The sequence below is a fragment of the Sarcophilus harrisii genome, chromosome 2 (assembly GCF_902635505.1).
Source record: "Sarcophilus harrisii chromosome 2, mSarHar1.11, whole genome shotgun sequence".
Taxonomy (NCBI): domain Eukaryota; kingdom Metazoa; phylum Chordata; class Mammalia; order Dasyuromorphia; family Dasyuridae; genus Sarcophilus; species Sarcophilus harrisii.
The window spans coordinates 287,011,109-287,030,553 of record NC_045427.1 but is presented as its reverse complement, the minus strand read 5'-3'; the positions used below and the strand labels follow the sequence as shown (position 1 = coordinate 287,030,553).

At 37.4% G+C, this 19,445-nt stretch overlaps 1 protein-coding gene across 15 annotated transcripts in view; it reads right to left on the bottom strand.

Annotated features, from left to right (window-relative positions):
* The window catches only part of FOXN3 (forkhead box N3), a 493,255-nt gene that overhangs the window by 21,880 nt on the left and 451,930 nt on the right, over positions 1–19,445 (bottom strand). For 13 of the 15 annotated variants that reach the window (XM_023501551.2, XM_023501557.2, XM_031952371.1 and 10 more), the window contains 2 exons: positions 15,199–15,264; positions 1,808–1,913 (listed from right to left, as the gene is read on the bottom strand). In XM_023501551.2, coding sequence (XP_023357319.1) covers positions 1,808–1,913; positions 15,199–15,264 — 172 coding nt within the window. The remainder of the gene's footprint in view (positions 1–1,807; positions 1,914–15,198; positions 15,265–19,445) is intronic. The other 2 variants (XM_031952377.1, XM_023501615.1) reach the window with 2 other exon arrangements.

The following is a 19,445-nucleotide window of genomic DNA, read 5'->3' as shown; positions in this document are numbered from 1 at the left end:
TTTCTAGCACTTCTTAACAAACTTTTTTGGAGGCAGAATTTCAGAAATAAAAAAAATTCTACTCCAAGGTTGTGTGTTTTGGGTAGTAGATGTGTCTTGGGTTCTGAAATCCAAATTGTATGCTTATTTTGGACAGTTTAACTCCAAATTCATCAGGTCTGCCTTGTAGTAAGGTTAAATCCTCCCTGACCAACCCGTTTCAGAATGGTCAACTGGAAAGCAAAACTAGAAATTACTCTTTTTGTTTCCTAGCATTTGTTAACAATAAGGTGCTTTTTAACAGTTCGTGTCAACACTTTCTAATTTTGCCACCTCTCAATCTGAATATTCTCAATATTCCAAGGCAAATGGAACTAAAGACACTGATTATTGAAATTTGCAAGGAGACAGGATGCAAAGGTAACAATTAAAACTAGCCGGGTTTAATTCAGCACCTGCTAGAGGTCATTTTCTTCCCTACTTTTTGGGGAAGGCAATAACTCATCTATGGATTTCCCTCATCTTTTTCAATCTTCTTCCTAGTAAGAATGGTATCTTGGACCAAATATGATTATGCTCAATATAGTAGCAGAAATCTATGTTCAGCTTTTGTTAATGAAAATTGATTGATGTTATTAAAATAGCTTAAAGAAGGAAAGAGAAAGAAAAGGGACGCCTGAAAAAATATTTTATAACAAAAGAACAAGAAATCAAAGACCATTTGCAACCTGAAGCATGAATGTCAGTAACTCTATTTTACAGAGCAGGGTAAAGATCATTCATCTAAAGATAAACATGACCCACTAATAGAGAACTAGAAGAAACATGTCTGTCTGAACCATGTTTATTTTCAAAGCAACTAAGAATTATGATAATCGGATATAATACGAGCTTCTTTTCAATCCCCATTTTCCTTCTTTCCTATTACCTTCTTTCTTTTTCACATCCTACTTTTCTTCCCTTCCCTTAAAAGGGAATTATTCATAGAGATAGGTTTTGTGATTTCATTGGTATGGGGAGCTCATGGGTGAGCAAAATCCCTTCACCCAGATAGATTAGCACCTTTCCTACAAATTAAGAGCCTTAAAATTTTTCCCTAGAATTCTGAGGGCATTTCAAATGATGGAAGTGATACTTGAAATCCTTTTTTCTGAGTTGCTGAACTCTCTAATCATTACACCAAGCTTCCTCTCTATTATTATTTATATCATGGCAAAATTGGGTAGAACAGTGGGTTTCAGAAGACCTCAGCACTCACTGAAATCCCATCAATATTCTGAGCTGCATGGAAGCTTTAAATAGCAGGATGAATAAAATCAACCTTAGTCTTTACAATTTCAAGAAGGGTTTTTTCCCTAATGAGTCAAAAGAAGCTCTAAAGAAACAAATACAGCCCATTAATGTGGAGGGAATACAATTGTACAAGAATGGCTGGAGTAAAGTATTATCTGACCTTTATAGATGCCAAAATAAGAGTCCTTAATGGAGGGAAGGACTTCCTACATTTCTCATAGATTTCTGCTTCTAAAATTCTCAGAATAAGCATGTATGATTAGTTTAACCTCCCTGTATTTAAGTTTCTTCAAATAAAAAGATTAGAAGTCCAAGGATCCAACTGCCTGAAAAATGCACTGGATAAACCTTTCCTCCTCAAAAAGTATTTTCATTCTAAACATTGAGAATTATTTTAACTCCTTAGGAAAACAAAGCTAGATTTGCTAAACCCATTTGGTAGTTATTCTTCTCCCATACAACTCGATTTCTACTGTGGAAAAATCAGGGCTGCCTTCAAGTCTGTGTTGCTGTAAGTATCATCATCATCACTCACCTCACAGCAGCCGCCATTCCGATGGGGTGGATTGGCAGTGGTCTAACTCCAGGGAACATACCTCGACTCAGAACCCGGGCTCCATTTTGTATTACTCCTGGAGGGACTAAAAAGAAAAAAATACATATAAATATAGTACAACATTTTAAAAACAATATCGGAAATCAAATGTAAAGATTTTAGTTCAAATGTTCAGAGCTGATGGCTCTAAGAGGCAGATTCAATCATCCAGGTTGGTCTGATAACTTGAACCAAAGTAGCTGCCTAGATCAAAAATATGTATGTAAATGAGAAATGGAGATTTTGTTTTTCTTTTGATAACTGGATTTTGCAAAATAAAGAATTTTCACCTTTGAGTAAACTTCAGTCAAGAAACAAAACTTGATGTCATTATGTTTGTGTGATACACTCAGAGAACACTATTAGCTAGTTGCTTTAAAATAGAGTCCTCTAGTTAACAGGCAACATTTTCCCATTAAAAAAAAAAAAAAAAACCTAACAGCCAATAGTGAAAACATGTAAACCTGATACCATGAACATTTTGGCATTTTAATAACTAAAATGGTCATATTTAATGTTACAGAGATCTACTTCCAGCACACTCTTTTTCCTCCTCAGACATTTTAAAAGGATTAAAGATTAGGCTCAAGCAGCTCTTTAGCATTTACTTCCAAATCACTCAGGGGGTTGCTCTGGACAACTGCCTTTCTTGCCCTCAATTCCTTCCAGGAAAATTTCTTCAACATGCTTCTCCCAAATGGTATATTAGACCTGGGAAGATCAACTTGCCAACTTTCCTAAGTATCATGCTCAGGTCATAGATTCTTTCCCCTTCTCTACCCAAACTTCCAAAAACAATATGGAAGAGACCTTTCTATTTCCTAGGACCACACTTCCTTCAAGAAAGCAAACATTGTAATATCCCTTCTCCCCAAGCAAAGTCAATAATTAATTAGTATACTTTGTCCATGACAGCATGTTGTCTATCTAAGACAGTAAACTCATCTTTGTGTTGGAAGACCCGAGTTCTAAACTTACTTTTTGATGGTAGATGCTGTATGATAGGCAAATTTCACTTCTTTAAGACTATTTCTATATAATGAGAGGAATTGAACTAGAGGGTCTCTAAGGTCTTACATTCAGGTTCAGCACTTTTAAGAGGGCAAGGATAGTTACCATTGAAGCTCATGGCACAGCACTGAAACAAATAAGCCAAGTAAACTTTCTATAACACGAATGTCAAATATTATAGCTGGAAGAACCTAAAATCACAGATTTAGAGACAGAGGAGAATTTAGTCATCACTGAGTTCAACTCCATTTTAGAAAAAGAGAAAATTCCTGAAGCCAGGAGAAAAGTACCGATTCATATAGTTAACTGGAAGGCAGACTGAATCTTAGGATATGGTTAATGTAGAAGGATTTAAGAAGTGTAACTCCAAAAATGGAAACTACCACAGGTATTAAAGTTTGGAAGTCAGCTATTGCTATCATTTTAGAAGGATAAACAAATACTTCTTGTGAAGCATGATATCTACATAAATTCTCAAAGTGAAAAGGCCAAGAAATACCTTTAATATGTTCACATATATAACAAATATTCCAAGTCAAACAAAACTAAAGGGGATACTATGAAAGTCGTCTCAATTATTTAGAAAATGATCCAATTTTATTATTTCTGTAAAGCCCTTCGGGACAGTACAAGCTAGAGGAAAGAGTTCTCTAAAACCCAGGTTTGAGTCCATTCTGGACCTTGATGCCTTCTTCTATTAAATGAGAATAATGTTTGTATTCCTTACCACAGGGTTGTTGTGAGAAGAGTGCTTTATAAATAAATGATATAATCATAGTGATTGGATTCTCTTTTTTGTCCTCTGGGATGCTTGCCTTTTAGCCAGTGCACTCCTTGTTAGGGAAGGGAAGAGAAAGGTAACCTACTCAGGCAAATGGCTTAGATGAGATTGAGGCTATTGGCTAAAACATGGATATATGACTATTTGTGGATTTCAGTGATTCAGACTATACCTATTTTCTATTACAACTGAGAGATGGCTACATGATTTCAGAAGTCCCCTTAAGTCTTCTACATCAGCTTGACTCAGGACAACAGACTGCCAAAGTACCAAGATCAAGAAACTGATTTAAAAACAAAAGCATTCTGGCATACCATATGACATCTTACTTAAATGATACAACTCACATTTTTAAAAATAAAAATTCAAAATTTCTATTAACTTTAGAGGTAGGAAGTCTACAATAATCATTAGATGTAAATTTCTTAAGTACACAACAATACATGCAACATGATATTAGACACATATGAAAGTATGTTTAAGGTCTGAATGCTGCCTAAAACAACATAGCTTTTAGTCAAAATTTTTTTTCCATATCCAAAGCCTTGCAATTAATTGTCTTTACTCTGTTCCATTTCTAATCTATCCTCTATAGGGCCACCAAATTGAAAAATTTATAAAAAAGAGATATGACCATGTTACCCCCTAGTCAAAATCCCTCAACCTGCCCTTTTGCTTCAAGGATAAAATACTAAATCCTCAGCCTGGCCTTTAAAGCCTTCCATAATCTGGTTCTCACCTCCTGTACTCTCTGTTCTTGTCAAACTGACCTACTATCTGTTTCCCAGGCACAATGCCTTACCTTTCCATTTTATGCCCTTGTTCATAGAGTTTCCCCTACATGAAATGTAGTCCTTTCCTGCCTCTTCCTTGCAGAATCCCTAGTTTCCTTCAAAGTTAAATCCTGGTGCCTTCCTCTATAGAAGGTCTTTCTTTATCTTTTCCAGTTACTAGAAAGCGTTTGCACTCTCTCTTATTTTGCTTCTTTGCATATCCTTTGTAGTATTAAATCATCTACAAGGATGTTGTAACTACTCAGTAAAATATACAAGCTTTGGAGGAAGAAACTTTCATTTTCTTTCTGCATCTCAAGTACCTAGCACAGTGTTCTGTACATATACAGAGTTTGACATGTGTTGAATTGAATTAAATTCCAATAAGCCAGATAATAATACTCTAAGTGTCCTAATCTGGCATCTAATTTGAAGCTGCTTCTAAATTGCTCTCTAATGCAGTCATGGAAAAGTAAACAAGAGACTTCTTTTTTCTATCAATGGAATTTTTTATACCAAGCACCAAGTGAACCAATAAGCTATTTGACATCTTTCCAGAGATCATTGTCCTTAACCCAGAATAATCTTGCAGGTCCCTCAGTATCATAATCTGTGTTGTAGGTGTGGGCGAGCTGGGATAGAATGATAACACTTGAAGGTAACACAACTGGACTCAGTTGTGGAGTCCTGTGACCAAACAGTGGTTTGGGGAATTGCATCTATTATGAACCTTGATGTTAAAGACAAGTGGGTCTTTAAAAACTAGGATGACATAAAATTCCTTTGAGCAGCAACAAAGATGTAGGATGATAAGAAGTCATAGAAACAGAGAATGAATTGTCCTAGAGGCTGGAAAAAACACATTGTTGGAGAATTTTTCTACTTCCACTGGTCAGCAGCAGCTACAATAGGTCCAACCAGAAAATCCTAGAAAGATTCAATAATTTTGAGGGATATATGATGCCCTGACTACAACAGTCATGATGGAACACTCCATATCTACAATGGCAACATTCAAAGTAACACAGTCATCTTTGGGGAACTATAAGTGGGCTTGCTAATTTGAAACACTAAAAAATACTTGAAAAATTAACCAGAGGATTCTTATTAGTGCCCAGTACAGTGTCTTCCATAGCTTGCAATGTGTTCGCCAAACTGAATGGAGATGAATATTCAAAGAAGGTAAAGTCAGTGACAAGAAGTACAGAGGTAGGTCATGCTTTCTCATGTGTCATCTTCTCCAACACTATCAGTGCCATGGATCTGGGTAGCTGATTTTATTGGTTTTTAGACTGTAATCGAAACACAAATCTTTTCACATGAGATAGATATCTCTTTAACAAAACTAGGAGTACCATGAAGGCAGGGACTATATCAGACTTATTTCAATGAAGGGAGCACATGTTGGCAGCTTTTCCATAAATTTAAATTGAACAGTTCAATCCCAACCATCACCTGGTCCAGGTTTGTCCCTCAAATCCATCAAAATGAGACCACCTGGATATCCTCCATTTTAGGGAAAGGGAGGGACAAAAAGAATGAGTATTTATACAGTGTCTATGTGGACCAGACATTGTACTAAGCATTTTATAAATATTCTCTCATTTAATCCCTGGGAAATTAACATTATCTTCATTTTACAGCTGAAGAAACAGAGTCTGAAAGAAGTCAATGAGTTGGGAAGTATCTGAATTCAAATTTAAACCCAAGTTTTCCTGACCCCAAGTCCAACAGTCTATCCACCACATCAGTGGCTGCAAAGAAGAAATACAAGGCAACAAACTTCAGTTTATTTCCATTTGTTTGATAAATCATTTGTATTCGAGCCCAACCCATTTCAGTTCCAAAAGAAGTGATTCTACACAGGGTTCCAGTTTTGCACAAAGTTCCATGTTCTCATGCCCACAGCAAATAATTATAGAGACAAACTAGAAGAAAAGAACAATGCCTTTATTTATTTTTCTTTCTTTTAAGTAGCAGGTAAGTCAGGTAAGGGTTGTAATGGAAGATTTGGGGGCTGAGGGTTTTTTTTTTTTTTGAGGGGCTCATCATCTGCAAAATGAAATCAATCCATGAAACCATCATCCTGACAGATGAAAGATATTCTCTTCAAAGGGACCACCAATGGCTAAATCTATCTCACTAAATTAGGTTTTTCTCAAGCAAGTCCTTGAAATTCCTAGGACTTCTGGCTCTCTAACTTGGGCTCATCCCATCAAGTCTTTTAAAACATTTTAGATGAAATGCAGAGCAGCTAGGTGGCACTGTAGATAGAACACTGGGTCTGGAATCAGGAAGACTCATTTATATAAGTTCAAATGTGACCTCAGACACTTCAAATGTGTAATCTTGAGCACAAAGTTTGTCTCAGTTTCCTCATCTGTAATATGAGCTGGAGAAGAAAAGGGCAAATTACTCCAATATTTTTGCCAAAAGAAAACAAAACAAAAAATTCCCCCCAAACCCAAAATGAGGTCACAGAGAGTTGAACAGGATTGAAAAATTATTAAATAACAACAGATGGAAAGCAGCTAGCCCCCAACTTCTTCAAACTTTGGTATTTATCAGGGTTTTTCAATTTCAAAATTGTTCACGTAAAGAAAGAAAATAAGCATATCTAGAGTGATTCGCTGGGTGCTATAAATCAACAATATGTATTTTACTGCTGCTTCTCCTTTCTCCAATTTTTTTCCTTTTCTTTTTTCATTGCTTTGATTCAGAGATGCCATTATTGTTTTTTATAAACAAGCTTTTCTATTCAGGTCTGTTTATGTACATTTCTGATATCACATCACAGGCATTTGCCCCATCATCACTTCTACCTAATTCTTATTCACCTTTCACACAACAATTTTCCCAAAGCAACATTCCTATTTTGTTGAAGGGAAGATAAGGAAAGGACAGAAACAGGATTCCAGATTCTAGTCATTTGAAAAATAGTATGTTCGAGAAGACATGGTCTGGACTGGGAGGCAAGGAAGAATGCAAATGAGTTAAAATGCTGGCTACTGACACTTACTAGCTAGGAGGCTATGGAGAAGATATTTTGCTGTCTCTGGGCCTTAATTTTCTCATCCATAAAATGGGGATATTCCTAGCACTGTTTATTTCCCAGAATTGTAGAGAAGGAAACGTTTGGTAAGTTTATAGGTATATAAACAGGTTTGTTAGAGAAGAGAAATTATTTGTTCAAATTCTTCATTATGGAATAGCAGCTCTCACTGGAAATAAGAGAGAAAGAAACAAATAGTTATTAACTACCTATTATATGCCAGGCACTGTGTTCAGTACTTTACAAATATCATCTTAATTTGATCCTCACAACAACCCAAGGGTGAGGAGGCAGGTGCTGTCATTATACCCACTGTACATTTGAGGAAACTAATGTGTACGGAGATTAAGTGATTTGCTAAGAATCACAAAGCTAGGAAGTATCTCAGGTAGAACTGAACCCTTCCTGACTCAAGGCTCAATACTTTATGGAACCAACTACCAAAGATCCCTCCACCTTTTTTTTTTTTTTTTTTTCCTTCACTTCTAGGGAAAGTATACTGTTGTTGTCTACAGCTAAGAAGACCAAGCCATTAAGGCCTGAGAGTTTTATACTGGGATGAAATAATCCCAAGGGTACCAGCATATTCTTCTCCTATTCCTGCCTGCCATCCATATCCTAATGATAGGACTTCATTCATCAGGATAAAAACTCAAGAGATACAAACTCAATCAGTATTCTAAGACCATCAGAAACAAAATCCTCTGTGATTTGATCTGGTTATTTTAAAAGAATGACACTTGGGAGGACATAAAAAGAAATTGGAATTGGAAGACCCTTACCCCTATCTACCTCAGCATCCAACGGGTGCTGAGCTGCCTTGATTGCCTCAGTTACTAAATGCAGCTCAGTGTTCCCGCTGGAATCTTTGGAGGAGAGCCCTGGCTAACACTAATAGAAGCCATAAGTTGAGCAGCGGGTGATTCAGCTAATCCTTCCTTTTCCTGAAGTTAGTTCTCCCACCTGCTTCTTGGAAGTAGAGGGGAAAGGGAGAGAGAACACGCTGTTTCCAGGATGCCCTTCCTTCTACTCCTGCTGACATAGACGATGGAGATCCTCAGTTCCAGGCAAAAACTGCTGTGTTGCTGGGGAGGACTGCTATTTCTGACCTTGTCATTTTCCTTTCTGTTTGGGGCTTCTAATTTCACATGCTGGCACAATGACCATATTTAGGTGACTCTGGGTAACTTGTTTCTTTTTTCCAGATTGGAACTGAATGTCTGAATCATTACTGAGAGCTTGACTCTGGCCATTTCCAATGAGAGAGAGAGTAAATAGAACCTGAAGTCTAAAAGAACAGGGTCCAAAAGCCCTACTCTATAACTTGGAGAATTTGTGCCTAGAGGGACAGGTTATTTCCCTTTTTTCTAAGGCTCAGTTTCCTCATTTGTAAAAGTGGGGGATGATGAATGTACCAAATCTCCCCCAAGAGTGTTGTTGTGAGGCTAAGTAAGTACTTTGTCAGCCTTAAAGTGTCACAGAGATACTAACTATAATTAATACATGATAAGACTTTACAGGTGATATAAATGAATAATGGTGATTTGGTCTCTCCTGACTTCCTAATTCTTCAGTTGGGGTTAAGGATAATTCATATCCTGCCAGGAAAGCATAGCAGATCTCAAACCTTGAAGATAGCACCTCTAATCTTTTGAAAAATTTTTTCTGTCTCAGCATTTCTCAAACTAATTTGACCACAGGATAGCACAGGTCTTGAAATATAATAGCAGAACCCCTAAATGCAGGACTGGAGCATCTGGAAATGTGGAATATCTCTGTCTGCTTAGGAGAGGGAAGAACAACATGGTGGGAAAAAAACAAATTACTGGGATTGACTTCAAAGGAGCTAGTTTGATGCTTTAGCTCCACCCCTACTTCTGGATGACCACAGGTGGATCACTTCCTTTCAATTAGGACTCAGTCTCCTCATTTCTAACATGAGAAGGGGAGACCAGATCATATCTAAGGTTCTTTCACAGTTCTAAAATGTTATATTTCTGTTAATGCTCACGTCAAGAGAATATGGGGGCAAAAGGAGGAAAATTGAACATAAGCTGAAAAACACACACAGATGCATTGTTCATACATATAAAACTGAATTTAATATGTTGGAGGGAAAAATATCAATAACCTCAAAATATTCTCACAATTTTCATTTACAGCACTTGTGATATCATGATAGGCTTTGGTACAACCGGGTTTGGGAATGTAGCGATGGACTATAAATTCAACCACAAGTCCTAGAGATTATTCAGACAGGAACTCTCTTTAAAAGTACATTTGTACATATAGAAATCCTCAAAGTAGTAGAGCCTGCTTTGTAGATCAGATTCTGTACCTCTGGAGTGTCTCGATCTTTAAATGAGCAAAACCTGAGGTCACTGGTAAACTATGCACTTGAAAAATTGATGCTCACCTTCAGATTTCCATATATATATATATATAGATCTACTGTTGACACATAGGGTAGATTCCTTCTTTGGTGAATTTATGGGAGGAAGTGATTAAGAGGTGCACAAGGTAAGCAAACATGGATGTGTTTGCAACTTGCCTCCCTGTAAGGACTGGTGATAATCATAGGAGGCCCCTGAAATACTGATGAAAAGTAATCAGAAACTCTTTAGCAACTCAGGCAGCAGCCCAGTAACAATGCACCAGCAGGCAAAGAAACCAGGATACTCCTCAGGACGGCAAAAAACAAAAAAAACCAAAAAACAAAAAACATCTGACCACACAGGAAGTTTTCCAGATTAATGGGATCCCATAAAACAGTGGCAACCTTCTAACCTCCAAGATAACTATGCCTCTTGACTGGCTGCATACAGATTTCCTACCTAGCTTCGAGAAGTCGTGCTAATAGCCCCTTCTTGAGGTCTACACAACTTCAAATGGTTAAGACTGGCTCCCTGACAGAGCCCTGGAGTTCTGCCAAGTTCACTGCTACTGAAGCTTTGCTTGCGACAGCCAGCTCAGTGGAGCCAAGTTACATGGCAGGTGTGGATGGGGGAAGAGATCTAAAGAATTGCAGCATGGGAGAGCTCAAGTGGGGTGACTGGCACAAATGGCCTACAAAAAGAAGGCCTTTCAGGCAATTCATGGCAGCCATTAATTGCTAGGAAACGGAGGACGCGATAGCGGCAGATCAGGTTAGGGGGATGTGATTTGAGTAAGAACAGTTCAAGAAAGCAGTTGTACAATATCACCAAAGGTATTGTACTTGTAAACAGTAGCCTGGCCACAGCTGTGAGCCGGAGGAGAGGATCCAGATCTACTCAATATGTCAAGAGGTTCTAGCTTCTTTGCTTTTTCCTAGTCACACTCAACCCACAAGAATAGCACCACTGTAAGTAGCAAGGTCTTCCAACAATGAAATGCATCTCTCTATTGAGAAACATGTCACACACCTGCTTATATTTACACACCTACATCTACAGTCACTGGTTGCTTTTCCCCACTGTGTGGCCGTCATCTGGACCAATCAGTTACTACTAAAGCATTATCTTTCAATTGGTTTTGCATGGATAAATGGGTACACACACACCTCATTGGGAAAATTGAAGGCTGAGAGTTTCTGAGTTATTACTTGGAACAGTACAATTCCATTTTGCAGGTCACATCTCTGAATTTTGAAACCTGAAAATAACACTTTTAAGATATCTAACAGCTTCCTTAGAGAAGCACATCCTTTAAAAAAAAAATTCTTAGATTCTACATTCTTAGCCTTTCTTTCTTTCAAGAGAAAAACAGGAAAAACACCTCAAGGTTTCCTGCCTCTGTACCTTTGCTCACATCATGTTCCATATACCTGAAATCTACACCCCAACTTCCCTCAATCAGTACTCTACTTATTGAAATTCTCTCTCTCTCAAGGGCTATCTCAAATGCTATTTCCTACATGAAACAATCTCCATTATCAAATGAAAATGATCTTTTCTCCTTGGAACTCTCCTAACACTTAGCTTGTACTACTTCAATTCATTAATCATGTTCTCTTTTGTAATTTATCTTGATGTCATTTTGCCTACTAGACTTGCTTCTTGAGAACAAGAAGTATGCACTATTTTTCCTTCTCTCTTTCTATTATAAAACCTACACCCATAAATACTTGTGGATTGGTTGACATAAGTCACTGACAGGTTAGTCTGTATTGTTATTATTTACTAATCATACTTCTATAATGCTTCCCCTTCGGATTGATTCAGGGTTTTACAACAATGAGTGCTATAATATTTAGAATGGAGGGAGGCAAAGGAAAAATAAAGGGAGGAGCAATTAACAAATAGCCAATTAAGGCCAGCTGCCATCTCTAAGTTTTGCTGGGGCTTCTCCCATTTAGCTGAAGATAGGTGACAAAAGATCTATTGACTAGATAGCTCTTTGCTTGACTAACTTCTGGTTCTGAAGTGTTGAGCTGCTTACAAGCTGAAGTTTGGGTCATCCCTGTTTCCAACCTTAGGAATATTACTTGTGAAGGGAGGCAGAGAAGACAACTGATAACAGAAGGCTAACTAACTTTTGGTGCTGCTTATATCAGTAGCTGACAGTTTTTGCTAGCACCTGAAGCCCAGAGAGATTAAGTGTCTTGCTATGATCACATTATTATTAAGCAGTTACCATTATATATTACTATTAAAAGCAATACTCCTAATTCTTGTTTCTATACAATGGAAAGCTGGGGAGAGAGAAGTAATTCATTATCTGGAAAGATGGAACTAGAGATACCTTAGTGGGGGCAGCTAGGAGCACCAGACCTGAAGTCAGGAGAACCCGAGTTCAAATCTGGTCTTAGACACTTAACAATTCCTAGCTGTGTGACCCTGGGCAAGTCACTTAACCCCAACTGCCTCAGGGGAAAAAAAAGAGATATTTTAGTGATGAATCAGTGGGTCTTGCTAACTAACTCTTGTCCAGCACTCTTTCCACAAGGCAGATAGATAGAGTAGTGGATAGAGAGTTGAGCCTGGCATCAGGAAGACTTGAGTCCAAAACTAGCAGAAGACACCTACTAGCTGTGTGATCCTAATCAAATCATTTAATTTGTTTGTCTCAAGTTTCCTCTACTGTTAAATAAGAATAGCCCTACTTCCTAGAGTTGTTACAAGGACCAAAGAAAAATATATTTGCAGGGGCAGCTAGTTGGTACTATAGATAGAGCACCAGTCCGATAGTCAGAAGGACCATCAAATCTGGCCTCAGTCACTTAAAAAAGTGTCCTGACTGTGTGACTTTGGGCAAGTCACTTAACCCCAATTGCCTCAGCCCCCCAAAAAAAAGAAGAAGAAGAAGAAAGAAAAGAAAAATATATTTGCAAAGTGCTTGACCTGGCACGTAGTAGGCATTATATAAATGCTATCAGCATCGTGATCATTTATGAGCTCTGTGTTTATCAGCCTCCTGTTGCCCAGGGCCCTTTCCTAGGACTCAATCTCCAAAGACCTGCTGATTCACTCCAGGAAATGGTTCAGTTTTTTCACCAGTCTTCCAACATCTAGGAAATGTGGGTATTAAAGGAGATGTGTACTGAAATGAAAAGCAGTAATGAGGAGCTGAAGTAGTAAGTTAATACAGTTTCGAAAGGAACATGAGGTGTTTTTTTGTTTTTTTTATTTGTTTAGTCTTAAATGCTTACCCTTTTGCTACAAACAAGGCCAAGGAAACCATGTAAAAACATTTTCTTCACAGTCCACAGCTTTCTGGGCAATGGTAGTGAACCAGGAAGAGCCAATAGTCAGGAGAATTGAGCCTCATTTAGCTATTATGATGCGGATGTTTGAAAACAACCAACAAGTCACATGATTATCCTTGAGAAATCAAAATCCTTCTCTCTACTTTCTGCCCTTTTTTTTTTTAAAGTAGCTGCCACAGATGAAATAATTAAGGTTTATGAACACAATCACCAAGTTGATGGTTACAGATTAATAACCCAATAACAATCTCCACTTTTTAAAACTATTTCTTAACAACTTGATGCTCAAAATGAATTTTGCTTCTGTGATCACAAGCAAGCATGGACAAGTCATGGAGAAGGTTTTTTTAAATGTTGCTATGATCAAGTCCTTCTGGTTACCATGTGCTAAGATAGGTAACTGGATGTATAAGCCTATATAATATCTATAACTTGGAACTGCACCAACCAACCTTAAGATTTATTTTCTTGAACCATCATCTTTAGATGGGGAATTTCTATTTCTCCAAAGTTTCAAATGTAGGTTGAAAGATTGGTTGGTGAATATTTCCTTGTGAGTCTATCTGCTTATTGGATGTGTTTAAATGTTGTCAGTAACTGGATACAATCTAGTGTCAGGACAATGCATATAGAGAAGAAAAATTAAAAGTATCTTTAGGAGAATATAAAAGAAGGACAAGATTAACTCCAAGATAAGGTAATAATTCTTGAGTAAACTTTGAAATTCCTATGTTCATTTCAAAAGCAATGGAGAGAAATGATTGAGTCCAGTTTCTTGACACTGCAAAAGAGTTAATTCCTAAGAGAGGTGACTGAGGAAAGGAAAGGCACAAACAAATACACCTCCATTAACAATATGCACTACACTTGGGGTGTTGCCCAGAATGAAGACTTGTTTGCAACCAGTCTCCACATTTTCCACACCAGTGGACCACTCAAACTTTCAAGACCCACTCTCTCCTAATGAGTTGTGCAGGAAGGTTGCAACATACTCTGACATTCTTTAAATGGGGTTCTAGTTTTGAATTTTCTTTTTTAAATGAGATTTGTATATTTGATTGTACTACTTGTGCAGAGCTTGGGATGAGGAAAAAAATGACTGCCACCTGTCCCTAGAAGTTCTGAGTTTGGCAAACAGATAGAGAGGGAGCAGGCTTATGAAGATGACTTTTTTTCCAGGATCCAATGAAGCTTTGTTTAATAAACTCAATTCTTCCCTCAGCGGTCAGAAGATCTTCCTGAGGCCACAAATCTGATCCATAGAGATCCCTCTTCTCATGCCTGATGAGCAAGATCTATCAAAGACCCATTAGATAGTGCCAGAAAAATTGGAAAAGGCTATCAGGAAAAAATTTTCATTAGAAAGAAAGGAATGTTCCCCAAGACCTTGTATTTCTAAAGAATCAAACTGATTGAACAAAGGAATAGTATTACTGGGAGATGTCTCCAATTCCCAATTTTTCACAATGAGGAAGGAAGGGATGGAGAGGGGATGAACTTGGCAACCCCCAATTGCCAGGAAGAGTATTCTAGGGAGTCTGTTTCAAGCTTCTTTACTGACCCCTGTGGTTGCAGCCACAAGACTATTCACTGGAGTGCTCCCTGCCTCACCCCCAAAACCTGCTGCTAGAAGAAAATGAAGGTCACACTGGTCCTGATGAGAGGAAGACTTCTAAGAACATGGGCACTGAGTAGGGCTCATGTCCATTATTACTCTCATCCACCCCCAGGTAGTCTCTAGGATCAGAGGATTTTTCTTTCAAGAGTAAGAAATATTCACAATAGGTCATTGGGGATGATCTATTGCCCCACACTGACTGCTAAGTATGGAGCTCTTCTTTAAGCCTTAATGCATATGTACATGTACATGAAAGCAAATACATATGCCTATGCATTTTAAAATAGTCTTCATGGGAAGTTTTGTTTGTCTATTTTTTTAGCATTAGTTTTTCCTAGGGTCTGGCACATAAATGAGAAGGTTAAGTTGACAAGTCTATGGTGCTGTATGCTATAGAAATATCTACTCACAACCTGCTTGTATCTCAGGGGGAGTATTCAAAAGCATCATGGCAGTGGCAGCATCAATGTCAGGATCTGGAAAAATCAACCAATAAATACATTATTTACAACGGGGCCAATTTGTGTGTGTGTTTATCCCCCTGTAAGTTATCATTTACTGAATGCAACAGTGAAAAGAACTAGGAAATAGAGGAGATATCCCAAGGGTGTCCTCCTTCTCCCTTTTTTTTTCTTTGCTTTTGGGATTAAAAAAAGGCTATTCTTGATTTAGAGAATTAAAGGATGTGTTCTTAGGCTTTAACTAAAAAGATATTTCAAAAAGTGAGACCTCTGCTTTGGCAAAGAGGGCTCCTTTTCACAGCATTCATTTCATAGCTTACATTGTATTTTCCTGAGAAGTAATCTGTGCCACTTTCTTGGCACCCCCCTTCTCCCCTGAAAAAACAGAAACAAAAACATGGAAAGGTCTAGCCACTTTCTTGTAGCTCAGGGAAAACAATTAAGCACACCTGCAACTGGAGAGATACAAACATGACATTTAGTCATTTCTATTCATCAGCAGAATTTAAATGGTCACTTCTGAGGCCATATGTGCATAGTGGTGACAGAGCCTCAAAATATTTTTTGGGAAATATAAAGTTCCCTTCTTGAGGGCACCATCCTTGGTTTGAAAATCTATTGCTGCTCTTTAATAAGAGAAAAAAAAAAAAGTCATCACATCACCGCCGTTATTCTTAATAGGTTTCTGAATCCATACTGATCCGCCAGTTGACAGATGGCAGGTTATAGAGACAGAGAAAAATATTATCCTTTTATAACTAAATTCACTTTCCTCTGAGAAGCAGCAGAGGCCGCTGCTATGGAAATAAAGGTCACCATGGCAACAGTAAACAACCTTCAAGAATGGCCACTGAATACACTGAAAAGAACATCTGCCCCAGCACAGTGTCCCAGCTGCCCTGGGGCGAAACTTGCTAATAGTGCAGTGATGCCCCGTGACAGGAGCCGCTGCCTGTACCCTGTCCAAATAAATGAAGTGTGCAATTGAAGCCGACATCAAAATGCCTGCCCTTGCAGATTACTGCCTCTGTGCCTCCAAACTGAATGACTAATGATTTGGGGGGTGGCGGGGGGGGGGGGCTGTTATTTGTCAGTTTTTGTACTAGATTACATACCAAAAAATTCAATTTACTGTGAATAGCTCCATGGCACTTTATTTGGAGTATTATGTTGGAAAATTACTTTTTACTGTTTAAAAAAAAGTACATTTTTCATGCTTTAGATGTGCCGTTTAATTTCCAAGGGGATAATGTGATCTAGTAGAAAACTCCACAAGCTATTAATAATGTGCATTACTTGGGCTATATAGGATATAGTCCTCACAGCTCCTCCCTCCCCCCAAGGTAAACTAGCTATACTTTGAAGTACTTTTTGCCTATGGAAGGCCAGATGCATACAATCCCTAATAGAGTGAGGACTTACTTTAATGAATACATCCTTCAAGAAACAGGCTATAACAACTTGTTCAGAAACTATAATACTGAATTCCTGAAATAGCCATTTCGGCTGTTAACCTGATAGAAGCTCAACAAATAATTCTTAACTGATTAATTAAAAACTGATCTGAAACATCGGTCCCAGGATCCTTGCCATAAGTAACATAGTTCCTACTTGCACAGGTGCTCAATATAGAGATCAACAAGTGTTGATTTGCAGATTTCCCAATGTCTTATTGTCTAGATTTGCTAGAGTATTTCTGAAGAAGTAGGGTTTTGTAAACTCGAGTTCACATTGGCATTTTGGTAGGTGTGATAAATGATCCATAGGCTATGGCATATTAGCAAGGATTTTTTCTTCTCACATACCAAATAGCCTAAAATTACTTTTCCTTATTTGTCCCTTTTTATGGTAGTAATAATAAAACTTCTTCTCTTTTCTTCAAGTTCTTGTGTCATCACTGGAGAATGATAAAGGTTAAATGTAAATTTGTAATTGCCCAGCCAGGTGGTTTCAAGTTAGTTACCCAGAATGCTCAACTTTAGGAGTCATTACAAGAAGATTTGCAGGAAGCAGAATCCAATAAAATGGCTAAAGATATTTTTTTTAAATGGGAGTTGAAATATATATTTGAAAAATATAGTTGAAATGTTTCTCTTTTTGTTCAGAAGAAAAATGCATACTTGGACATTGGAGAGCATTGGGAAAATAGACATTTTAATATGAAAAAAAGAAGAAAAACTAATGAAAGGAGAATATGCAACATCCACACTTGAAAGGACACACAACAAATAAAATAGAATTCCCTTCCACTTCTAGTCTGAGTATAGACAATTAAGTTTTTTGTTATCTCATTCACATGATTTCCATGAGTCCCGTTTCTCTACTCTCTGTGAACTGAAAGATGGGGCAACATAAACCCAGATGACCAAGCAGTTTGTAATTTTATAAGGTGAGGAAATTCAGGGGACTTGATAACTATGGTGGAAGTGATGCAGGATTTTGCTGTTTGGCTTTGTAGGTGAACTGAATTGTATATTTTACTATATTTAAATCAATCCACAAAGACTAGTAAATGAAAACGGAAACAGCAAGTGACGATCCTTTTCTCAGATGAGGTCAGTGGTATTTTAATTTATTTTTTAACTAATTAGTGCAATAATTATAAGGCCTATCCTATACTTAACAAAAGACAAGAAAGAGAAGTTTAAATTCATAAACCAAATATTTTTCTACATCTAATATGTTAAAAGTTGTTTTACAGCTATGTATTTATTTTTTAGTCACATCCTATAAAATGGTGACACAGTAAGAACATCTCGAAGAGTTGTCAGGATAAAATGAAATATCTGTAAAGCATTTTGAAAACCTATATAAATACTAGCTGCTGCTACTGCTGCTACTACTACTGCTATTGCTACTGCTACTGCTATTGCTACTGCTACTAATATTACTATTACCGCCACAATCACCAGCACTAGACACTTACACCACAGACTTCAATGGTTTACGGTTCTAAATCTAAGTCTTCTAACCTATCACTTAGTCTAACATACTTAACTCATTGGCCACTTTTCATATTCTGTCCACCCTATTTAAATCCTATTGGTTCGTCAAACCCCTTTCATCTCTCCGCCCTTCTAAGCTAGCAAAAGATCTTTTTTTTTCCATCTCTATCTGCAGTTTGCTAAAACTATCTTTCATATATTTATGATTGTTCTTTAAGCCTTAGTTCCCAAAGAACAGAAACAAAAAATTTCCCCCTTTATTTTCCAATTTTATCACTGATCAAGTCTTGAACTTTGATTAAATGAGTCTACCTGTCCCTACCATAGAATACAGCATATGAATAAATAATTAAGCAAGAATCATTCTCTTCTGAATCTCTCCCATCCTTCCAATATCCACTGTTAGGAAACACCTCCTAAACGAATGGCCTCTTGATGCATACTCACAATGCTCTCTGTTTCCTATGAAGTCAGGAACGCTTCTAAACTGTACTACTACTCATCTGACCTGTTGAACAATGCTTTGTATTGTTACTTACCAATACTTAACAACTTGACTCACATTTACTGAGTATTTAAGGTTTTGCAAAGTCTTTAACACTCTGTGTGATAACCCTTATATAAAAGATGAAGAGTCGTGAAGCTCAAAAGTTTAATGATTTGCCCATGGTCACACAATTGGCAGGTATCAGAGTAAGAGTTTGAATTTAGGTGGTATTACTTTTGACATCAGTTCAAGACAGCAAGACTGAAACAGCCAGATATGAAGTCTTAAATTGACATGAAAGATAAAGGGATAAGTTGAACTAAAATGACACATTACTACCCTTGAGTTCTACTTTCACCCTTTCAGTGTTAGTTGACAGTTCATTAAAAGAGAAAGGGAAACTAAATATAGATCAACAAATGGTATTTTCACCTTTTTTTCCTTCTGTTTTTTTCCTTGTGATTTTTCCCTTTTGTTCTGATTTTTCTCTCCTAACAAGATCCATCTGGAAATATGTAAAAAATGAATGTACATGTACAACCAAAAATTTTTTTTTGTTTTTATTGCATGTAGCTGGGAAAAATAAAAATATTTTTAAAAAATGACTTTAAGCTAGAACACTGATCAGAGAAGAAATAAAATGTGAAAAGTCTGGGGGAGGGAGGGAGGGACAGAGAGAGTGAGAGAAGATGATTAGTAGAGGGAATTAAATAGGAAATGGGAGATGGGATTCACCACAGGACATGATTATCCTTTACATGGCA